Genomic DNA, 23,902 nt, shown 5'->3' with positions numbered 1-23,902 from the left:
TGCACTACCTTACCTCAGTCCTGAAGATATTTTCAGGCACAAACTTTGTTTGCTTACACTTGGATAAAGGATTAAACTAAATTTATTATATTATAGTCTAACCAAGTGAAAAATAAACTTCCAACATCTTTCTCTAAATCCAGAGTAATTCAATAATAAGGTGGTACACATGTTAGCAACTCCCATAAGTAAATATGACCTCTCCTATTGCTTCTGCCTTAGTATCTCCATGTTTGGGTCTGCCTCCCACTGATGAGACCTCAATAAAGGTCGAAACCGATTGGAAGCTTGGGCGATGAATGGCAATGCTGTAGCCCATGAAGTTTTAACTGAGGCTCGGCTGTTGCTGTCACCCAGGGCCTGCATGGTGGGGTAATGCTGTAGCCTGTGAAGTTAACTGAGGCATGGCTGTTGCTGTTACCCTTCCAGTTGAGCAAATGAGCGTTTCTGAGTTTCTGACTTCTTGATCCTGTGGGTCGCTCATTATTGGGTGATGTGGGGGATTTTACGAGTTTTTGGAATGGTATCCCGCACTTAAACAAAGAGAAACCAGTCTGGGTAGTGGCCCTTCCCTTAATGCAGAGCAGTATACATGTCTGCAAGGAGATGTGCTTTGCATTATGGGAGATACTGAGACAAGGAGTGATGAGAGCTTAGTCCACCTTTGCTCGGAGTTTCCTGGTGTTGCACTACCTTACCTCAGTCTTGAAGATATTTTCAGGCACAAACTTTGTTTGCTTACACTTGGATAAAGGATTAAACTATTATTAAACTAGTTTAATTTCATCCAATTACAGAAAGGCAATAAATATATAAATTATTTACCAAACAAAACAGTATATTTATACAAGTTTATAGATGTATCTCTTAATTTGTAAAGAATATATTAATTTTTTTAATGCTGAGAATAACTGGGCTCTTATTGGTTGTATTATTAAGGAAATAGCCTAGTTTCATTACTAAAAAAATGTAGCTTTGTTAGGGTAAACACAAAAATATAAATGCAAGTTTAGCAACCATAAACTAAAAACACTACAAAGTGAAGCTTGTAGAAACCATTACAGTTAACACGTTCAGGGAGGTGGGAACTGACAAGAGTCAACTGCTATTCAGCACTGTTTGCAGATGGTTTACTAAAAAGTTAAATCTAGCATCTGAAAGGTTCTAATGAGAGATTTTCCAAATGTCACAAGAATCATTCTTTGGTTCCTATTAAGGGGGCTAATGATAAAATACAACTGACAAAAACCCAGTTATTTTCAACACTGAACTTCACAGGTCACATCTTTTAAACTTTTTTTTACCTGCTATAATATCAGAGCACACATTAATGAAAAAGTCAACTGCACGACTTCTATGTTTTACTGAGTAGGCACCGATTTGTTTAATTAGTGGATTAAGATTCCTCTTTGAGTTATTTTGGTCATACACATAGCAACGAACTTCCTTCCTCTTTACGCTCTGAGGACACATTGCTGAAGTTTTCCATTTAAAAAATGTCTGGCACCTTCCTGACATAATATATTTTGGAGAACCCTAAAAAATATTTACAAAAAACAATTATATATATTCAAATTAAAATACAACACCCTAATATAATATGAAGGAAAAGATAAGTTCAATCGATATTTATACCACAACAATCTAGAGAACAATTTACATAAAAGATTAACAGATATGCAGTAACTGTTGCAAATGTGCTGCATATAGATTAGAATAAGCACTCTACCATTACTAAAAAAATTCCTGTATCCTTTGAATAAAAGCATAAATTCTTAAACACTTCACCAATGATTGTCAAACTGATGAGCTCATAACACCTATGCAAATCTCTCAAAATAGCAAAACTAAACTACAGTGATGTACCATTTATCTGACCTTCAAAATAATGACCCTTCAATTAACCAACTCTTGCATGTCAACTGACTTCTGGTAGAGCACCATGTAATTGTACTTCAATTATCAGAACTTACCATTCTGATAAGGGATAAACAGTAGATTACTATAACATGGTACTATGCATGCAGAGTATCCCACTGCATGTTCCATGGATTATACTAATAAATCTGAAATGTTTAAACTTAGCCATTTCTGTGGCTAAGTAGTTTCATTAAATGCCACTTGCTTGAGAATGTGCAGTGACTTTCCAAATCCCTCTGACAGGAGAACATTAGCACATATATAATACCATTAACAAACAAAGATGGGTAGCTGCAAAGAAAAGAAATTCATTCCCTCTGAACAATTCAAGTTTGTTTTTCCTGCAACCACATTACAAGCATTTCAATTTTTGAAATCAAAAATCTACAAACCTAATTCTCCCTTAAGACCTGTAGTAGATGCCACTTATCCTCCATGCTACAAATTGTCAAAACAGCTGGCAAACTCTCTTACCCCCCCCCACTACTCTTATCACATATATAAAACAATATATATAAAAACTTTCACATATAAAATAACTCTACCCATTTCAAAACATTGATTGAAACTAAATAATACAGATATATTGGTAAGCTTTGACATCACATCACTGTTTATTAATATTCCCTTAAATGACATCTTAAAGCTCTTAAAAAATGTTTTTCCTTCAGATATCTTAGATCTCTTTTCCTTTGCCATCAATTCTGGTTATTTTTCTTGGAAGAACAAAATTTACAAACAGATAGAGGGAACTGCTATGGGTTCCCCCCTCTCATCCCCCTCTTGCCAATTCTTACATGGAAAATTTTGAAAAACGAGCCATAGACTCAGCCTCTCTCAAACCTTATATCTGGCTAAGATATGCAGATGATGTGTCTTCTATTTGGCCTCATTAGACTCCTTCCTCAGTCACCTCAATAGCCTATATTCAAGAATCCGGTTTACGATAGAAAAGGAAAATAACAGTAGTTTACTCTTCCAAAACACTGCAGTAACACAACTTACAAGTGGCAACTTTTCCTTCACTGTATATAGATAACTTACTAACACAGGCAGATACATCCACAAACTTTTCCACCACCACACCTCTCAACAATATGGCATCATTAAAACTCTAACCAATAAAGCCAATCATCTTTGTTCCAGTGGAACCTCTCTTTCAACTGAACTCAACCATATACACAACAACTTCCTTTCCAATGGCTACAGCGATTACAGAATTTAAAAAATAATCAGTTGCTCCACTGTTTCTCGCCCATCTCTTCAGAAGGATTTCAGAAATGCTATCAACATCTTCTATGTCCATGGCATATCTGAAAAAATAGCCTGGTCATTAAAAAAATACAACCTCTATACAGCTTTTAAGCTCCATTGGAAACTTGCTATGCTTATCTGTTCTATCAAAGATCAACTCCCTTCTCTCTCAGTGCCTGGAGTATATAAAGTACCCTGTTTCTGCAAATTGGCTTATTTTGGACAGACAAGTAGATCAGTCACTGTCTGTTTAGATGAACACAAATCTTACATCTACAATCACGACTATGGTCAATCTGGCCTTGCTGACCATGGACTGGACACAACTCACAGGATCTTCTGGAAGAAACCACCATGCTCCACCATAGTAAATTTAAAAAGGAAAGACTATTTTTGGAATTTGCAGCAGCACTCAGAAATCAAACTAATCTCATAAAATACAGATGCATAAAACTTCCCAAAATTTGGGAAACAATAATCCTAAGAGGTCCCAGTTTACATCCTAGGCCTCCTACAAACACCCATTGAGGGCATACCACCTAGACAGGACTTTAGAGTCACCCACATTTCATTTAGTATTGCATTGCCTTTGTGTGTTTGTTACAAGTGTTGTTTGTAGTCCCTGAAGATGTCTCGGTGACAGAGAAGAAATACTGGAAGCATTAAAATTAGTTTTTAATCCTTTCCTAGGGCTGTCAATACTCCATTAAACCTGCAACATGAGGCAAGTGCTAAAAAATGATATCAGGATAACTGTAGAATACTGATTATAAAGACAGATTGAGGATTTGTACACTGCAGATACTAGCAAACAGGAGAAAGAGGGGTAATATGATTGAGACTTACAAACTTCTGAAATGGTCATACTGGATTTCAGTTGATGGAATTTTTTTATTTTATGGAAGGTGAGGAAAGGACATCCTTGGAAACTGAGAATGAATGCTGTTAAGGAGAGGGGGATGAGATCTAGATTTTTTTCTCATAGTGGTGGTGGTGACTGGAATGGATTGCCATTGGATGTTGTATATGCAAGCAGTGTGAATGAATTCAAGAACAAGAATGATAGCTGGTGCATATAGTATGAAGCCTCCCTCAACGAGTCCCTGACTTACCTGGAGGTCTCTCTTAATAATATCAGGACTTTATATGTTAGTTATGAGGACAGACTGAGGACATAAAAACTAAAGAGTTTAGTGGATGGAAGATAAAGGAGTGACATGAATGAGATATTTAAACAGCTGAGAGGTATTTATAGGATTGACAGAGGGGAGATTTTTCATATAGCAGAACACGGAGAAGTAACAAGGACAAGAGTTCATCCCTGTAAGTTGAAGGTGCTGGTGGTAAGTAGGAAGGTTAGAAGTGGTTTTTTTTCATGAAGAGTGGTTGAACTATGGAATTCATTGCTTGATAGTGGTGTCGAGCTGGCTCGCATGAGGCAATTGTTAAATTTTTAAGAATTTTGTGAGTCAGTTGTTAAACCGACAATGGCTATAAACTGTAGAGGCATGCACTTTAACCCACAATAGGCAGCAGCAATTGAATGATATGCTTATACAGGTGATATGGAAAACCCAGATGGGGAGCATTTATTTTGGCACCTTTTGTACATCCTTTCCCCTGCTCCCCTTCCCATGCCATGTAGGAATTATCTCCACTAGCAATTTTACAGGAATATTATTTTGCAACAAACATCCAATTCATTTTGTCTGGTCCACTTCTTAAGTACTGACATTTCAATACTGGACATCTGTCAAAGACTTTGTGTTTCTAAGATTGTCTTGAACCTAACAAGGTCATTACCCTAAGAAGAAAAGTGGCCAAGGAAAAATTAACTGGTTATTTGTTGATAATAGAATTCATTTATATTTTCATGAGGATGCTGTTCTCACAAATGGAGAACCTGCCAGGTTTGTTTGTTTTTTTAAGCAAGCCAGTTGTCAAAAAATTACCAACACATCCCTGGATACGATAGTCTGTTGTCTAAGATGAGTCTCTCACAATCAGTCCTATGACTCCATGGAGGCCCAGAATAATAATAATCAGTCTGACAAATTATGCAAAATCCTACTCACCATGAAAAAAAAATGTGCTTGCCCAACCCCCCCCCTACCCTCCATTATTCCTAATATGTCCAAATAAGTCAGTAATAGCATAGTGATTAATGGTGCTATATCATTGTTTGGAGCGCACTTCCTATGTGTGAGAACTATTCCAAGAAAGAGAAGTCAATAATAAAAATAGGAAGAACAGTTAAAAAAGAAAAAAACACTGATTTTTTGGAAAATATAACTTGTAACATTAATTTTGCTTACTTGAATGACTCTATATTACACATATTCTTCTGTGTTTTCTTATAGTTACAAAAAAAAAAAAAAAAAAATCATTTCGTTTAGAAAAGTTAGTTCATCACATGCAAAGTTTTCTGTTTTGTCTAATCTCCAGCTATCTGTCAGCTGGCAAAATCTACTTGCCATGAGGAAGTATTTGTCAAGATAATGATAAATGTTAAATCAACAAATCCTAATTAAAATTCCTCTTTAAAAATTCTATTTCTTCCTTATGTTCCCTATTTTAAACCTCTCTCTCTTCTTCACTGCTAAAATTGCTTTCATCTGTACCACAGTAATAACCTCCTTCCAGCATGATATCACATAATGAGTAATCAGATTGTTTGCTGATCATATAAAGAACAGTTCCTACACAAAAAAGGCTGACAGGTAATTATGGTTATTGCATAACATATATCTTCACTGATTAACAAATGACCTACAATTTCTGAAAGAAGTGATTCAATAAAGCACCAAAATTTTACAGTTCGTTTGTCATTCATAATATGGTTGCATTTTTTTTTTCCTTTGTTGGTCATTCATCCTAAGCTTTCATGTGGATGGATAGTTATCAAGTTATCTGCATATCTTAACATTTTAAAAACTTGCATTCCAGATAAATAAAAGAAAGAAAAAGTAACCCAATTTTAAAACAATTTTTTTAAACAGTTAACTGCTTAAGAAAAAAATGAAATTTAAAAAATTAAAATATATCTGAATAAACCAGATAATTAATAATTATCTAGATAATTAATAATTATCTAGATAATTAATAACAGGAAGAATGTGCTATAGTGAAGTTTATTGTACTGAATCAATTTTTTTTGTCCATACAAATTTACTATACTGAGAGCCAACTACAGCTACTATGAAATACATTCCAAGATGCCCAAATTTTGAATGTGGTAGTCTTAGAATGAATTAAATCACTTACATGTGAATTATGTATTGCAGTCATGCATTAAGAGAATACTCAACTGTACATGATTGATGAACTAAGATATAAATTTTATTGGGTGCACATCTGTATGAATATTTTTTCTATATGATTATGATCAGCCTGTATTTTCATCCACTGCAGGAGAATTGAGTCTACTTCTCCCATGGTGATCCAATTCATCTTGGGAGAGTGTGTATATATATATATATATTTGTATGAATGAATGTATGAAGGTAAAAGACAATTATAAACAAACAACCACACCCTAAGTGGGATTCAAACTCGCAGCCTCTTTGCTGGAGAACGGATGTGCTAACCACTCAGCCAACCAGGCTGGCCTTTTTACTATATACCTAACCTTAACTTTGAAACCGAACTTTGAAGTCAACTGTACCTTTATGTGTGGTGTGCACGTGTGTTGTAGGCTTAGTCTAGTTAAGTTACAGTATACTGCTGGTAATTGTATATCATTATCAATCTGCTGAAGACAAGAAGAAAGTTAAATATATTTCATTTTATGATTTGGATATAATGCGAAACAGCTGAATGAGATTATCTGAAATGGTTTACTGAAAATATCATAATTTGAGATACTGCTATGAGGAATATACTAGAGTGAATAAATAGGATTCTTTCCTCAATTTTTTTTATTATTTTCTGGATTATAAGTGATTCCATAATGCAACTGGAAGAATGCCAGTATGCTGAACCCTTCAGTTGGAAAAGGCTTATGTTTGATTCTTGTCATAATGAACGGGAGAAATATTTATATGGGATTTTTTCTATTGAAGGTGAATTAGCCAATCACATATTGGAATTAGCAGGGTTTTCCCCTCTGGAAACTCATCCCATGTATAGGCAAATCAGACTTGATAACACAATTTTTACAGACAAAAAATGCTAGTGGTGGTAGTAGTGGGCAGTAGATGGTGCTGTGCATAGATGATGATGGTAGTAACAGTTCTGTGTAGTTGGTGGATTAAATGGTGGACACAGAGTTGTAGAGTACCCTCCATCGATGAGTCTTTGGACTCCTTGGAGGTGTCGTAATAATAATAAATTAATGTCACCTAAAAACTCTGGACTAAAATGTTGAAAAATGATGAAACAGGAAGAAAACACAAATCAGACTTGATAACACAATTTTTACAGACAAAAAATGCTAGTGGTGGTAGTAGTGGGCAGTAGATGGTGCTGTGCATAGATGATGATGGTAGTAACAGTTCTGTGTAGTTGGTGGATTAAATGGTGGACACAGAGTTGTAGAGTACCCTCCATCGATGAGTCTTTGGACTCCTTGGAGGTGTCGTAATAATAATAAATTAATGTCACCTAAAAACTCTGGACTAAAATGTTGAAAAATGATGAAACAGGAAGAAAACACAAATCAGACTTGATAACACAATTTTTACAGACAAAAAATGCTAGTGGTGGTAGTAGTGGGCAGTAGATGGTGCTGTGCATAGATGATGATGGTAGTAACAGTTCTGTGTAGTTGGTGGATTAAATGGTGGACACAGAGTTGTAGAGTACCCTCCATCGATGAGTCTTTGGACTCCTTGGAGGTGTCGTAATAATAATAAATTAATGTCACCTAAAAACTCTGGACTAAAATGTTGAAAAATGATGAAACAGGAAGAAAAATAGCAAATTTAGCTTGAAATGATCAACAAACCATACAGGTGTTATCAGAGGGTGGTATTTCCAGAAAATGCACAAACTAAATACACTTACCAGTGTTGGTCCACAGGATAAAAGAAGCTCTGTTGAGTGATTTAAACCACCTTTATCCTTACAAGAAGAGCCTTGTATAGAAAGCAATAGATGATCATCACGAATACTTGTTAACTTGTAATTTTGTGGATTATAAGTGCCTAAAACAGTATCTGTAGCATTCTCATGCTGTATAACAGCTGCCATCAATTGTGTTGCATTAAATAAAGCTACTGGACGACACAAACTAATGAAGTATTGCTTCAGACTACCATTAACCATACCAACAGCTTGCCATTCACTGAAACAAACATTAAAATAATTGTACATATGAATTTTGCATTAAAAAGAAAAGCAAGAAAATTAGGTCATTTTTAGACTGCTATGAGATAATTTTTTAAAATTGCAATGAAATAGCACAGAATATTTTGATTATATCTGAACTTTTCACAATTCATTGTAAAACTCCAATAGTATATATAAAAATTATATCAGCAATATCAAAAAAAATTTCACTATTTTGTTCATGTCATATAAAGCAATGCAATTTTTGTACAAATCCTACATAAATAAACAATCCTAAGCATAGATCAGCCACTGAATATTTGTGATACATAATATTAATTTCTGTTCAACCTATTTTAAGAGCAAAATTATAACTGGTAACCAAATGCTATTGTTCACACTATTTCTCATAAATTTTATTTATGCAGATATATTGGTAAAATTAAAAATGTTAAATCTTTCCTTTAGTGTTACATGGTGAGCAGATTCATTTCAGACAAATTATAAAGACTAAGACCATCTTAGAAATGATTATTTTAATTTCCTGATGATTTGGCCTTCATATTAAGGTCATCATCAAATAGAGAGATAAGCTATATTACATTTCACATAGTATGCTGAAGAGACAATGATTTGATCAACGGTTATTCTAGCCTGACCGCTAGTGAAAATAAAATAACTACATCAAAGCTATATTCTGTTTATGAAAACATCAGAGAAATTTTTTTTCACATAGATAGTTTTATTACAGCAAAAGTGATGTCATTATATTTAACATGAGAATTGTTGTATTAGATTTAAGATCCCAAAATAGCCAGAATGTGTGGCAAAACACTTTCTACCTACAAAAAGAAGGCACAGCCATGGGCTCACCATTATCCCCCCCCCCACACACACACCAGTTGTTAACTTTTATATGAAATATTTTGAGCAACATGCTCTAGATTCCTCTCCTTTAAAATCCAAAGTCTGGCTTAGATACGTTGACAATGTTTATGCTATCTGGTCCCATGACCAGAGACAGTCATTTTCCTCAGCCACCTAAATAAACAACACAAAAGCATAGAATTCACAATTGAGATTGAAAAGCAGAACATACTTCCTTTTCTAGATACTTGTCACATCTTCCTTCTGGCAGTCATTCCTTCACTGCTTACTGGAAACCTACACATACTGGCCAGTATATACACAAACTCCTACCACCACCCAACACAAAAACTAGGTGTCATTAACACACTAAGAAACAGGGATTTGAAGATTTGCTCCAATGAACAAGCACTTAAAGATGGATTAAAAGTTATCAGCAATACCTTGCTAAAAAAAATGGCTACAGCCAAAATATTATCAACAAAATTCTTCACAAGAGACCTCACTTAAAAACAAAAATAAACTAGACTACAATAAAACTGTAACCATTCCATACATTAAAGGGATATCAGACAAAATAAACAGAATACTACAGAAATACAACCCTAAAGCAACCTTTAAACCTCCTGCAAAATTAAAGAACTTACTCAACTCATCCAAGGATCCACTTCCTCTGCTGGCCCACCCTGGAGTATACCATATTCATTACACCTGTAATTTGCCCTATATAGGAGAAACAGGATACACAATCCCTATCAGAAAAAAGGAACATAAAGAGCACATTAAAATTAATAACTATGGTAAAGCTGTGCATTTCTGATCATGCCCTGAATACTTTACATAGAATTGACTGGAAAAGCATCTGTTGTTTACATCATACCAAAATGTGGTATGAACATAAATTTAAGGAGGCCCATGAAATTCTTATCAACCATCTAATCTTAACAATAATGAAATTCTAAAAATTCCAAAAATATGGAAGGTACATATTCTATTCACATAACCTTTCTCCCTAAGAGTTAATAAGACTTTATTAAGAATTTATAAGACTATAGGTAATCCAGGATCTTAAATCTAATATAACAATTCTCATGTTAAATTAGGACATCACTTTTGCTGTAATAAAACTATCTATATGAAAAAAAATGTTCTCTGATGTTGTCATAAACAGAATATAGCTTTGATGTAATAATATAGGACATTGTAATGCGTATGTGGAAAGCAATGTAAAAAGTCTTCGTCTTTCTTATAAATTCCTTTTTATTGTTCCAGTGTACATCTAAATGCATTTATTTTGAATATAATGATATCTAAATAAGGAAGTTTGCACTTAAAATGTATACAAAATTACTAATGAAATAAATATAAACATAACATAACATAGTATGACATAAAAAAGTAAAGATGTTCAATTCAATAATAAAGTTATAACCTATAAACGTTTGCTATATTGATGTGGAGACTTTCAAGTCGTTTTACGTGGAATTCCTTGAAACAGTTTTTCTCTTTGTTCAGGCAGAGTGAAACATTACATTTCCAACACTTCATTCTGCTGTAACTCTTGATACACAATTTGCATCTTAACTTGTCAGATGCAAACTGTGTATGTTGGTGTGGGTCACTCTGGCCAATGACCCACACCATCATAGTGTACATCAGCAACAGGATGCGGTGCTTTCTCTACCCTCTTCTTCTTTGATGGTCCTGGCTTTGACGAGTTAGATGGGCGCCCTCTTTTTCTTGGTCCCCTTTTTAGAAGGCCAGCAGCAATATCACACACAAAATCAAGCAGTGGTTGGTGTTTTTCATTCTGCTGATCAGTGTCTTCTATACAAGAGCCATGCATTGACACATGACATGTTGATCAAATGGAAGACGATCCTCAAGTAGAAGCGATGCCCCTTGATATTGGTGCGATATAGCTGAACAAGTATGTCATGCAGATCAACACCTCCCATAAAAATGTAGTATTCTTTGACTATTGATGGACGAGGGATATTCACAGAGTCTGTTGTTTAGCAGCAACAGACCATTATCTGACATTTTCAATGGGCTCTTGACTTTTATAAGTGGAGATGTGGTGAACTGCCTTATTGTCGAGCCATTTCGGTAACATGATATTTTCATTGGTCTCTACTCTATAATCATATAAGCATCAACCACTCATCTTAAAAGAAGCATCTGTCTGCAAAGAGCAGCCTGCTAATCTGTTTTTCCTGACAGTTCCCACCATATATATGCTCAACTTTTTCAGTTCTACAGCCAGGTTAAATGAAGTGAACCAATTATCAACAAATAACTTATGGTTCCTGTGTTTAGGCAAATCCTCAACTAGCCTCATGACCACATTGCCACTCATACCTAAGGGACCAACTTTCACTTTTGTCCCCTTGCCCACATAAATTTCAAAATCATACACTATCCCACTTACTCCAGCCCATGCAAATACTTTTATCCCCCAGCGGTGTGGCTTGTTCTTTACATATTGTAGCATAGATGTATGAGATTTGAGTGGGATCATCATTTCATCAACTGAGTTGTATTCCTCTGGCTCGATTTTCAGAAAATTTTTTCTCAGAGATTCCACTAATGGCCTAATTTTGAAGAGTTTGTCATAGTCCTTATGCTCTCGTGGAACCATGTTATCATTATTATTTATAAGCAAATAGTTTCTCAATTTGCAAAATTGATCACGTGTCATACTTCCTGCAATAGGCTCATAATGTGTAGAATCAGCTCAGTACATTCTGTATTTTGGCATCTGAACAACTCCAGCCAAAATATGTATACCAATAAATTTGCACATTTCAATCACAGATGTGTTGATAGACTTTCAACAAAGTCTATCAACACAGTCTTTCAACAAAGTCTATCAACACAGATGTGTTGATAGATCTGGTCAACTAAATTTTCTATGATATTGTTATCAATAAATTTTTCAAAGTAATTCAGTGGGCTTAAGTCGTCATTTGGAGGATCAGAAAATGTGGAATTATAGGTCACATCTATTGCTTCCATGTTTTTGTATCGCCAGCATCGATTTCTTATGTCACGTACAGGTGGCTGACCTTGATTTCGTGTTTCAAGTCGTACACTGCAATCGATGCCAGCATTGATTTCTTATGTCATGTATAGGTGGCTGACCTTGATTTCGTGTTTCAAGTCGCACACTGAGGGGTGTGTCATCTTTATCACCATCCCTCCTATGAATTTCCACAGGCACACTGTAGCTGTCTTCATTGAAAGTTTCACCTGTAGCAGCTCCTTCATCTGAAGCTCTGCCTCAAACAGCTGCCCTCAATGTTTCCTAGTCCGCATCATCTTGCAAATCAGCATCCTCAACATCCCCTTCCAAGAGAAATACAATTTCTTCAGATGATAATGGCTGCGACATATTCTAAAAGAAAAAGATATCAAACTCATAATTATATTGTGACACACTACAAATGCCTAACTTTATATCAAGAATTTCTATTCTTCATTAATAACACTCAGTAGCGTGCCAGTAGTGTTCGGTGCCTGTGTGCAAAACTTTAGTTGGTGCCCCTATACCCACCCCCCAATAAAAAATCACTTTATAAAATCATATCAGTGAGCAAAAACAAAATGCAAAATATATTCTTTTGTGCCTGTGTGCATCATGCACATTGCACACTGTGCAGGCACGCCCCTGATAACATTTCAAGAGTGATAAATGTCTGCAGAAGAAGCTAATTTTTAAATTATTGTCTTTCTTGTACTTCACCATTTACAAATAATTTACAATTTTTAGAGAAAAAATTGTAAATTAAAGAAACAAATAGCCTTCGGTATTTGCATTTGCACAAATAGCCACATAATCGCGAATAAACAAGAAGGTCATATCTAACATGTTATTATATACACGTGACCGACTGATTCCAAATGGAATCATTATATTCTGATAGCAAATATTCAACTTCCAAGCTTATACTCTATAATCCAATATGTGCATATTATTCTACAGTTATCTAAGTCATAAAAACTGATATTGGTACGATTTATACATATAATACATACCTGTTATTATTTTCGGGAGTTTCAAGAGCACCAGGATGTCGACACACCATGCAGATGTAAACACACAAAAGAAAATGCGCGCGAACAACGGATCGTGAAGAAACAGCAGACAGCTGCAATCTGGTGGCAAAAAATGGAACTACGAAGTACGATACCAATTGGAATCATTCGCCACGTAATATGGGCTATGAAAGCCAAGAGAGTTAGTGATTCCAATTGGAATCACTAACTCTCTTGGCCGAGCAGTTAGCATATCTGCTCTCCACCCAAAAGGCTGTCGGTTCGAATCCTGCCGTGGGCATGGATGTTTGCGATTGTTTGTGAAAATACTAGTCGTGTTAGTGGGCGGTAGATGGTGTTGGTGTAGATGACGATGGTAGTTGAGTGGTGGAGACAGAATTATAGAGTAGGTGCTCTCCCTCGATGAGTCTTTGGACCCCCTGGAAGTGTCACGTAATAATAATAATTTGTCTGAAATAAAGATGTTAAAGATTGCAAAAATTACTTTTAGAGAATATAATGCATAACTTGATGCATAGCATAATGCTATCTTTCCAAACATAGCAGAATAACAATTTCAAAAGATGCATGCAAAAATAATTATAACAGTTCAGTGTTTTAAAATATTATGCTAGCTACATCCAATATCAACTTTAAAATTATATTAAAACACTGCAGCTATATACAACTTCTCATGGATGGGAATGACAAAAAAAGAATCACAATATGTAAAATGTAATGTAACCAGAACTAAAATAGGATTAAAATTTTAGAATATGGATTTTTATTATTATTATTATAATCCTATGCACTAGAGGTTGGCTAATCTAGAGTACATTAGTACTCTGGATAGTCAAGAAAGTACTTATTCTCAAATTTAGTTCGAAGAGCTGTGAACTGTATGCCCTAGGAAACGCATAAGGTAAAACTGTTCTAGATGACAGTAGCAGAGGGGATGAATGAGAAGAAATTTGACCCATGGATTTGATGTTGAACTGAAGGAATGAAATCTGCTGAAAAACATGCATTTAAAAGAGAGTGGGGGAATTATTAATGCCAATATGAGACAGAGTGAACTGGTGAGAGAAAAATCAACCAAACTACTCTCTTCTGTATTAAGTCAAAGCATTTTATGGAGCTCTCAAGAGCAATCCCAAATGTGACAGCAGTATTCAATGGTTTGGCAGATTTATGATTTGCATACAATTAATAACTGTTCAGATTACACCTTAAACAACAGAAATCTTAATTTTTTGGATGCCAAGGAAGCAATAGTTATGATGTGCTTATTCAAAGAGAGAGATTTGATGGTAGAATAATTCAAAGAGAGAACAAGAGAGAGAGAGAGAGATCCCATCTTGTCAAGATTTTGGTGTTGTCAAGAAAAAAACAGGAAGAAAATGGTTCTTTTTTGTGGGAGATAAGACAGAACTGTGTTTTGCTAGCATTTAAACTGAAAAGGTTATTCAAACCTCATCAAAGAATGAAAATCGGAATTTAGAGCAGTAAAGGTTGTTGTTCTGGAGGTTGTAGTAATTGATGTAGTACAAGATTTGAAGAATGAGGAGTGTAATGTGCTGTCATCAGCAAAGTGGTATATTGGGTTGTTGATCAAATGGACCAAAGAAGGTCACTGATATATAAAAAAAATAGAGTTGGATGAAAACAGAGCCCTGTGGAATCCCAGCATTAGTTGCACAGTTAGGAGATCAATAAAGGACAAAACTGGTCTGGATGGCAGCCCTTCCTGTAATCACATGTATTTTGTGTACTCTGTCTTAGTAATGCCAATTTTGTTGACATCATACTTCTCTAATTCTTTGGCCAGTTCCACTCATTTCTGTTGATACCTCATGTTGATGGTGCCAAAATTCATGGGATACAGAGGTAACTAATGTGGAGTCCTCTATAAACAAGTAGCCCAGTCATGAAGATATTTCACACAACAAATTTCTTTGCTTACATTTGGATAAAGCATTAAACAATATAATTTCTTTAAAAATAAATTATATTTGACATCATGAAAAAACTTTTTACAAACCATCTCTGATCCAGAGTACTTTAATAATAAGGTGATAAACCTTTTTACTACTTATAATAAATTTAGTTTAATCCTTTACCCAAGTGTAGGCAAACAAAGTTTGCGCCTGAAGTAGTTCAGGACTGAGGCAACTCACAGCAAAGGTTGACCAAGCTCTCATCACTCCTTGTCTCAGTATCTCCCATAATGCAAAGCACATCTCCTTACGGACATGTATAATGCTATGCATTAAGGGAAGGACCACTACCCAGATCTTATACGAGGTCTCATCAGTGGGAGGCAGACCTAGAAGTGGTGATACTAAGGCAGAGGCAATGGAGAGGTCATATTTACTTATAGGAATTGGCAAAAGGTGTACCACCTTATTATTAATTTACTCTGGATTTAGAGAAAGATGTTGGAAGTTTGTTTTGCACTTAGTTAAGACTATAATAAATTTAGTTTAATCCTTTATCCAAGTGTAGGCAAACAAAGTTTGCGCCTGAAGTAGTTCAAGACTTCGCTCCAAGTGTAGGCAAACAACTACTTGAAGTTGTTTGCCTACACTTGGGTAAAGGATTAAACTAAATTTATTATAGTCCAACTAAGTGCAAAATAAACTTCCAACATCTTTCTCTAAATCCAGAGTAAATTAATAATAAGGTGGTACACCTTTTGGCAACTCGTATAAGTAAATATGACCTCTCCATTGCCTCTGCCTTAGTATTACCACTTCTGGGTCTGCGTCCCACTGACGAGACCTCAATAAAGGTTGAAACCAGTCTGGGTAGTGGCCCTTCCCTTAATGCATAGTATTATACATGTCCACAAGGAGATGTGCTTTGCATTATGGGAGATACTGAGACAAGGAATGATGAGAACTTGGTCTACCTTTGCTATGAGTTGCCTCAGTCCTGAACTACTTCAGATGCAAACTTTGTTTGCCTACACTTGGGTAAAGGATTAAACTAAATTTATTATAGCCTAACCAAGTTGGAAAATAAACTTCCAACAACTTTTTACTACTTGTATATGGAAAAATATTACTTCTACATTGATTCAATCTTTACATTCCTGAGTTTAGCTCCAACCAACAAGACCTCAATAAAGTTTGAAACCATTCTAGGTAGAAGTCCTTTCCATGATGCCTTTGTATTATGGGATACCGAGGAAAATGATGTAAAGTTAACAGCCTCTGTATATATGGGTAGCCCAGTCATGAAGATACTTCATGTGCAAACTTTGCTGGCTTACACTTGGTAAAAGATTATCAATATGATAATGATAATAATAATTTATTATTATTTTTATCCTTATTATTATTATTACCATCATCAACAGATCTCCATGGAGTCATGAGACTCATTGTGGTAAATTATTTGTCACACATAATTCATTAAGATAAGGAATCTCCATGATCATGCATCCAGTTAGAAATCTGGCAATCCAGATGCAGAAGTCATAAGATAGACCAAATGATGAGAACTTCAGCATCCAAATTTCATTGTTGGAGTTATGCACTCTGGTATGCATTCACCAGGCATCCGTCACACCTACACCAGTCCACCTGCTTGGTAGTGAGAGTAGCATGATTCATCGCTCCATAACACAGTTTTCCAAGCTTTCATGCCTCATTGTACACACACACACACACACACACATTATACTTTCACACTACACGCACTCTTTACACCAGTGAAGACGACACCATGTTGGTTCGAATAATGTGGGTCATGCATATTGCGGTCCTACCATGGAAATCCATGTTGTGAACCTCAGTTCTGAATGATTTTGTGCAGATTCGTATTCAAGTTGATGCCCATAACCCCTGGAAAACTCATGTCAGCTGACAAATGTTGGTTTTTACATATTATCTTTCGTAGCACCCTACAGTCATGTTTGGTGAGTATGATGGGTCGTCCACTGCAAATAGTACTTGCAATCGACTCCCTGTGCTTCCATCTTGGTATGGTATCACTGATTGTTGACCCAAGATGGTCCAATTTGTCAACAATCTGCCAAACAGATAGGCCTGCAACATGGCAATACCTGTTTCAAACTCCATCAGTTCCCTTCTCGCAGTCATTTCACCCAGACACAGCTGCACTAACTTTGAAGTATTATATTCCTCCAATCAGGCCCAGCTGGTGGCATGTACAAAGTGTGCAATATACAAGGCACCTAAAAGATGTCAAAAAATATGAGATAAGAATTTAAACGAACAACGAATGGTACAGAATGGTACATATAATCATGAATGTACGTCGTCTTCCATTCAAACCCCTTCAGATCTTCCCGGAAACAAACAAATAAATTCTGAAATTGTATCCTGGACCCAATTATATCACTGTAATTTTTGATTAAAATCTACGAAAATATACCTAAAATAGTTCTTTATTTTTTGACGTATCATCATAAATCAACATGATTAATTGTCGAGTTCCGTGTAAGGGCCGTATCCTAATTTTAATCAGATTGGATGCATGTGGTTCAGCCCTAAAAGTCGGCTTACTACTGATAACTCATTCTTCTGGACATTCGAGCCTGTTATATTAGCAGGTTATTAGGGCGGTGTCAGCGACACAAAATAATCGCCGAACTCTCGAGTCCAATGCGAAACATTCTTGTAAAATTGTCTTATCTATTTTCGTTGAATATTCAAAATTTATTTATTTATTAATGCAAAATTAATGTAAAGAATATTTGGATAAATCTCTTAACTTTATATTATTATTTTATATTATTTTGAAAATTTATATAACTTGAAAAAATTTGTATAAGCAGGACTAATCCGTAGATAACATTATACTGTAAAGCGGTTTTCATTCATTTTTCATTTCCTGTTCGTTTTATTCACCCTTTATTCAAAAAAAAAAACTTTTTTGGAAAGGCACCGAACATTAATCGCACACAAAAGAAAAATACTATGCGACAGTCTCGCCTCCAATTTATACTGGCTACAAACATGTGACATTACATAACATGATGATGTTTGCCCATGGGGGGTGTTCATTGACTTCTTTCCAAGCAATGTGTGTGTGTATGAAGAGCCGGCTGGTGGCGTGTGCGAAGTGTGCAATATACACAGGCAGCGCAGAAGAAAAGGAGCCTAAAAGATGTCAAAAAATATGAGATAAGAGTTTAAACGAACAACGGATGGTACATATAATTATGCATGTACGTCATCTTCCATTCGGGCCCCTACAGATCTTCCCGGAAATGAATAAATCATCATCATCAAATTCCTGCCATGTACCCTCAAAGGGTGTACAGGATATGATAGTACTACATGAAAAAAATTACATCATTATTAATTTCCTATCTACAATTTTCCTCCAAATCAGTCTGTTACTTGTCAACACTCCAATATTATCAGCTCTTATATTTCTATCGTCTAAAGCACTTTGTACCGTATCAATCCACCTATATCTTGGTCTTCCTCTCGGTCGTTTTCCTGCCAACCTGGCAGAGAACACTTGTTTTGCTAATCTTTCCTGGCCCATTCTGTTTAAGTGACCATACCACCTGAGATTAGCTCTGCTAACGCATTCCTGGATGCTGACAATGTCAAGTTCTTACCTAATATTCTTGTTTTTAATATGATACTGCCATTGATGTCACCTGTTCACGCCTATAATCTTTCTCAGTGCTCTCATATCTGAAGTCTCTAGTCTTTGGTCAAGTGTTTTACTTCTGACCCAGCTCTCAGATCCATAAGTTAAAACTGGTTTGAACACTGTCTTGTATACAGCTAATTTAGTGTTGCGACTAATTTCTCTCCTATTCCATATGAATTTATTCAATTGACTTCCCACCATACCAGCTTTGCTGATTCTGTTGTCTATATTTAATTTACCATCTTCAGTAAAAATCGTGCCTAAATAGCTGAAATGTTTTACTTGTTCCACAGGTTCTCCATTCACAACACAGTTGACATTTTCAATGATTCTGCCTATTTTCATTGTCTTTGTCTTTTTATTGCTGACCTTCATACCATATCTATTACAAGAGCTATTCAATTTAGTCAGAGAATCTTGCAGACTTGTAGCAGATTTATTTAGAAGTATAACATCATCCACATAGAGCAAAGAGCTGACATTAACATCTCCAATTTCGATATCATGTTTAATACCACTTTCCTTCATAATGCGATCCGTATAGATAATGAATAACAGAGGGGATAATGTACATCCTTGTCTCACACCAGATTTAACATTAAACCATCTTCCTGTACTTCCTTCAATTCTAACTGCTGACTTACAACTCAAATAAAGACTAAGTATTGCTTGATATAATGTCCCATTGACACCATATAACTGCAGCGTATTGAATAGCTTCTCTCTTGGCACCTTGTCATATGCCTTTTCCAGATCGACAAAACTTAAATACAGATCTTTGTTATATTCCCATGCTTTGTCGACTATTTGTCGTAAAGTGAAGATCTGATCCTGACAGCCTCTATTTGGCCTGAATCCAGCTTGTTCTTCACCAAGCTTTTCTTCCACAATTCTTCTCAACCGTTTCTCAAGTATACTTGCATAGATCTTGCCAGGAACACTCAGTAGGGAAATACCTTTGTAATTCTCACATGCAGTTTTATTTCCCTTTTTATATATGGGTACTATGAGAGCTCTACTCCAATCATCAGGAATTCGTCCCTCTGTCCAGGCTTTCTGAACTATGCAGTGCAGCCACTGTAAAACTCTTATACCACCATACTTCAGCATTTCTGGTCGAATATCATCTACTCCTGCTGCATTTCCACATTTCAAGCCTTTGATGGCTTTTTCTACTTCAAGTATGGATATGCATTACTGACTGCATGCCTGGTCAGTGTTTTTTTACCACTGTGCTGTCATCACTGCTTGTTTCTTTTAGCAGTTTTTCAAAGTAATTACTCCATACTTCAAGGATATCTTTTTCTCCCGTTTTCATGTCACCTTTATCATCTCTAATTCCTTTTATAGCACTCTTTCCTCCATTCTTAAGCTTCTTCAACAACCTCCAGAATATTTTGCAACCTTCTTGATATTTATTTTCTATATTCTTGCCAAAGTCCTCCCATGACTTTTGTTTAGCTAGTTTTACACAGTGTTCAGCATTCTTGCATTTGTCTCTATATTCTCTAAGAGCACAAGCTGACTTATTTGACAGGAACTTTTGGTATGCTTTCTTCTTTTCCTTAACTGCCTCTTTAACCTCCTGTGTCCACCAGGGAGTTCTGATTTTTTTATCCTTACAAACAACCTCACCACATGCCTCTCTGGCAGAATCAATCAATGTTTTCTTCAGAGTTTGCCACTGAAAATCTCCAAGGTTTGATTCCTGTTCTCAAACTCTTTCATTTTCTTTTCATTAACTTTCTGTATTTTAGTCTACAGTTCACATCTGAGAGCTGCTCAACTTTTTTTCTCTTTAAAACTTTCTTACATGTTTTTCTTTTCAATATGAAATTCAATTTTATCCTGCTCAAGACTAAATAGTGATCACTTCCAATTTCAAATCCTCTGTACACTCTGGTGTTCTGCACCAGGGAGAAAACATCACTATCAACAATAACATAGTCAATGAGACTTTTCTTATTCCTAGCCTCTTCTCTCCATGTGAATTTGTGCACATTTTTATGTTGGAACATGGTGTTAGTAATAACCAGTCCATGTCCTGAGCAGAAATCCAACAGATATTTGCCATTATTATTAGCTTTGCTCTTTTCTCCAAATTTTCCCAAAATATTTTTGTATGTCTCACAATCATTTCCTACTCTGCTATTTAGATCCCCAACAAGGACCAACTTTTCCTTTTTCATTGTGTCAGTTGCTTTTTCTAAAGCATCAAAAAATTCCTCCACTTCTACCTTAGTAGAACCTTCTGTGTGACCATAGGCACAAATAAGTCTCATTGTCCAGTTCCCCATTCTCATATTTGCCCACATTACTCTACTTGAGACTGACTGCCATTCAAGAAGATTAGCCTCGTATTTTGTGTTGAATACTATGGCTACTCCTTCTTTTCCTTGATTGTCATTGCCTGAATATAACATTTTGTATTTATTGCTCAGAAAGATCCCACCAGTTTTGGTCTTTTTTGTTTCAGTCACCCCTATTATGTCGATCTGGTACTTATCTAATTCCTCATGAACAAATGAAGATATAAATTCTGAAATTGTATCCTAGACCCGATTATATCACTGTCATTTTTTATTAAAATTTAAGAAAATATACCTAAAATAGTTCTTTATTTTTTGATGTATCATAAATCAACTTATGATGAATTGTTGAATTCCGTGTAAGGGCCATATCCTAATTTTAATCGGATCGGTTGCATGTGGTCTGGCCCTAAAAGTCGGCTTACTACTGATAACTCATTCTTCTCGACTTTATTCAAAAAAAACTTTTTTTTTGGAAAGGTGCCGAACATTAATCGCACACACACAAGAAAAATATTATGTGTGGGTCCTGTGTGTGTGTGCGTGCGCATGTACAGGAGACTGCACTCCTGGGGCATCAATTCAACTCCAGCTTGTGGCTATAGAGCATCAATTCAAACAATGACCCACATTATGTATGAATGCAGTTTATGAACCTTCCCTGGCAACCCATCAGACCTACTTAGCATATCAACAAAGGCATTATTATTATTATTTGATAGCTCCAGGGAGTTCAAAGACTCATCGAGGGAGAGTGTGCCAACAGCATTGAATGATTGATCTCCTTCCAACTACTAACCACGCTCAAACTGCTTAACTTTTTGCGTGAGCCATTAGTAGCAGAGGCTTTACCAATCGACCAACCTTTGCTCTCTGTAATTCCTGGTATTGTATTGAATTTTGCTGCATCTAGCTCCATAAACATGTGGAATTCTCATCTATCCATTAATTATAGAGCAATATAGGTATATTTGGTCATTTTTTATGATAAAATTAATTAATGTATAATAACCAGTAAGATTATTCTAGCCTCAGTTGTTAAAGTAGTTCAGTTGGTATAAAAGAAGCTCTTTGGTTTGGGTTCAATTTCAATCCCTGATGTGAGACTATCTGGTCTCTTTCAACTAAAGGTGAGATAGCCAGTCTCGTATGGAGGTAGAGGGTTTTTCATTCCTCAAAACAGGCAAATTGCCTCGTGAACACACACATCTACCGACATAAGACACTTCTGAAATAAGGATTAACTAGCCTATTCTGCAGGGTTTTGGTTTCAAATGCCTACACAGTGAAGTGTGGGTCTACACGTGAGCGTAAATCATCGTGACCATTAACAACAACGATTATGCTACACCTCTCTTTCATTGTTTTTGAGCTATATGGATGAGTGGTCTAGATATCAGAAATGTTAAAAGGAGCTGAGATTGTACATAGCATGATGAGTTATGTTAAAGATATCAAAAACAATGAAAGAGAGGTGTAGCATAATCGTTGTTGTTAATGATCATGATGATTTATGATCATGCATAGATCCACACTTCACTGTGTAGGCATTTGAAACCAAAACCCTGCAGAATAGATTGGTTAATCCTTATTTCAGAAGTGTCTTATATCTGTAGATATGTGTGTGTGAGTTCACGAGGCAGTTTGCCTGTTCTGAGGGATGAAAAACCCTCTACCTCCATATGAGACTGGCTACCTCACCTTTAGTTGAAAGAAACCAGATAGTCTCACATCATGGATTGAAATCGAACCTGGGTCTTTCTAACCAAAGAGCTTCGTATATACCAACTGAAGTACTTTAACAACTGAAGCTAGAATAATCTTACTGGTTATTATACATTAATTAATTTTATCATAAAACAAAATGACCGAGTATACCTATATTGCTGTATAAGTAATGGATAGGTGAGAATTCCACATGTTTATGGAGCTAGATGCAGCAAAATTCAATACAATACTGGTAATTATAGAGATTATTGCATTACACAAACATTACATTCAGGTGTAATCAGAATGTCAACAAAAGTTCCCGATTCCCATTGCTTAAACTTTTATTTCATTAGTATGAGTTTTTGTTTAAATTACATTAAAAGTAAAAGATGCTTGTCTAATCAACCTATAGTCGTTTTAATATTTTTGTCTTAAACTGGCAGATATTATTGAAATGCTCTGGGTCAAATTTACTTCACTCACGTCTACTATCAAGAACAGATCTTGATTCTAAATAGATTTGCTCAAAAACGAAGGGCAATGAACCACTTAATTATCATACATTTACAAAAAGCATCTATTCACTTAAGCAGCACACATTCCCATTACTAAACGACACCAAGTAAAATAAAAATAAAACAAAAACACTATAAAAATAAAACAGAATTACTTAAACTACATTCCGAACTACAGAACACCATTCAAGTACTGATTCTGAAAATACAAAGTATTAAACAAAAAGCAACGCTTCTAATAATTCCCATTTTGCACATGGACCGATTTAGGGATGATGAAATACCATTAAGCACCAAATCATAAAATGTTTCTTAAGGATTTTCATTTTGCATGCTTCCCTGCTATAATCATTACTTATTTTAAACTTTATTCATGAAATTAAG

General features: G+C 35.5%; 1 protein-coding gene across 2 annotated transcripts in view; it reads right to left on the bottom strand.

Moving 5' to 3' along the window:
- Nucleotides 1-23,902, bottom strand: part of Lerp (lysosomal enzyme receptor protein) — a 514,158-nt gene that overhangs the window by 472,028 nt on the left and 18,228 nt on the right. For both annotated transcript variants that reach the window (XM_090408956.1, XM_090408955.1), the window contains exons 2-3: nt 8,179-8,458; nt 1,305-1,536 (exon numbers count right to left, since the gene is read on the bottom strand). In XM_090408956.1, the coding sequence (XP_090265082.1) occupies nt 1,305-1,536; nt 8,179-8,458 (512 nt within the window). The remainder of the gene's footprint in view (nt 1-1,304; nt 1,537-8,178; nt 8,459-23,902) is intronic.

Source organism: Typopeltis vanoorti, chromosome 19, assembly GCF_054136105.1.
Source record: "Typopeltis vanoorti isolate ZY-2024b chromosome 19, IOZ_Tvanoo_1.0, whole genome shotgun sequence".
Classification (NCBI taxonomy): domain Eukaryota; kingdom Metazoa; phylum Arthropoda; class Arachnida; order Uropygi; family Thelyphonidae; genus Typopeltis; species Typopeltis vanoorti.
Note: the sequence above shows the minus strand (reverse complement) of the source record. Positions and strands in the feature narration are given on the sequence as shown.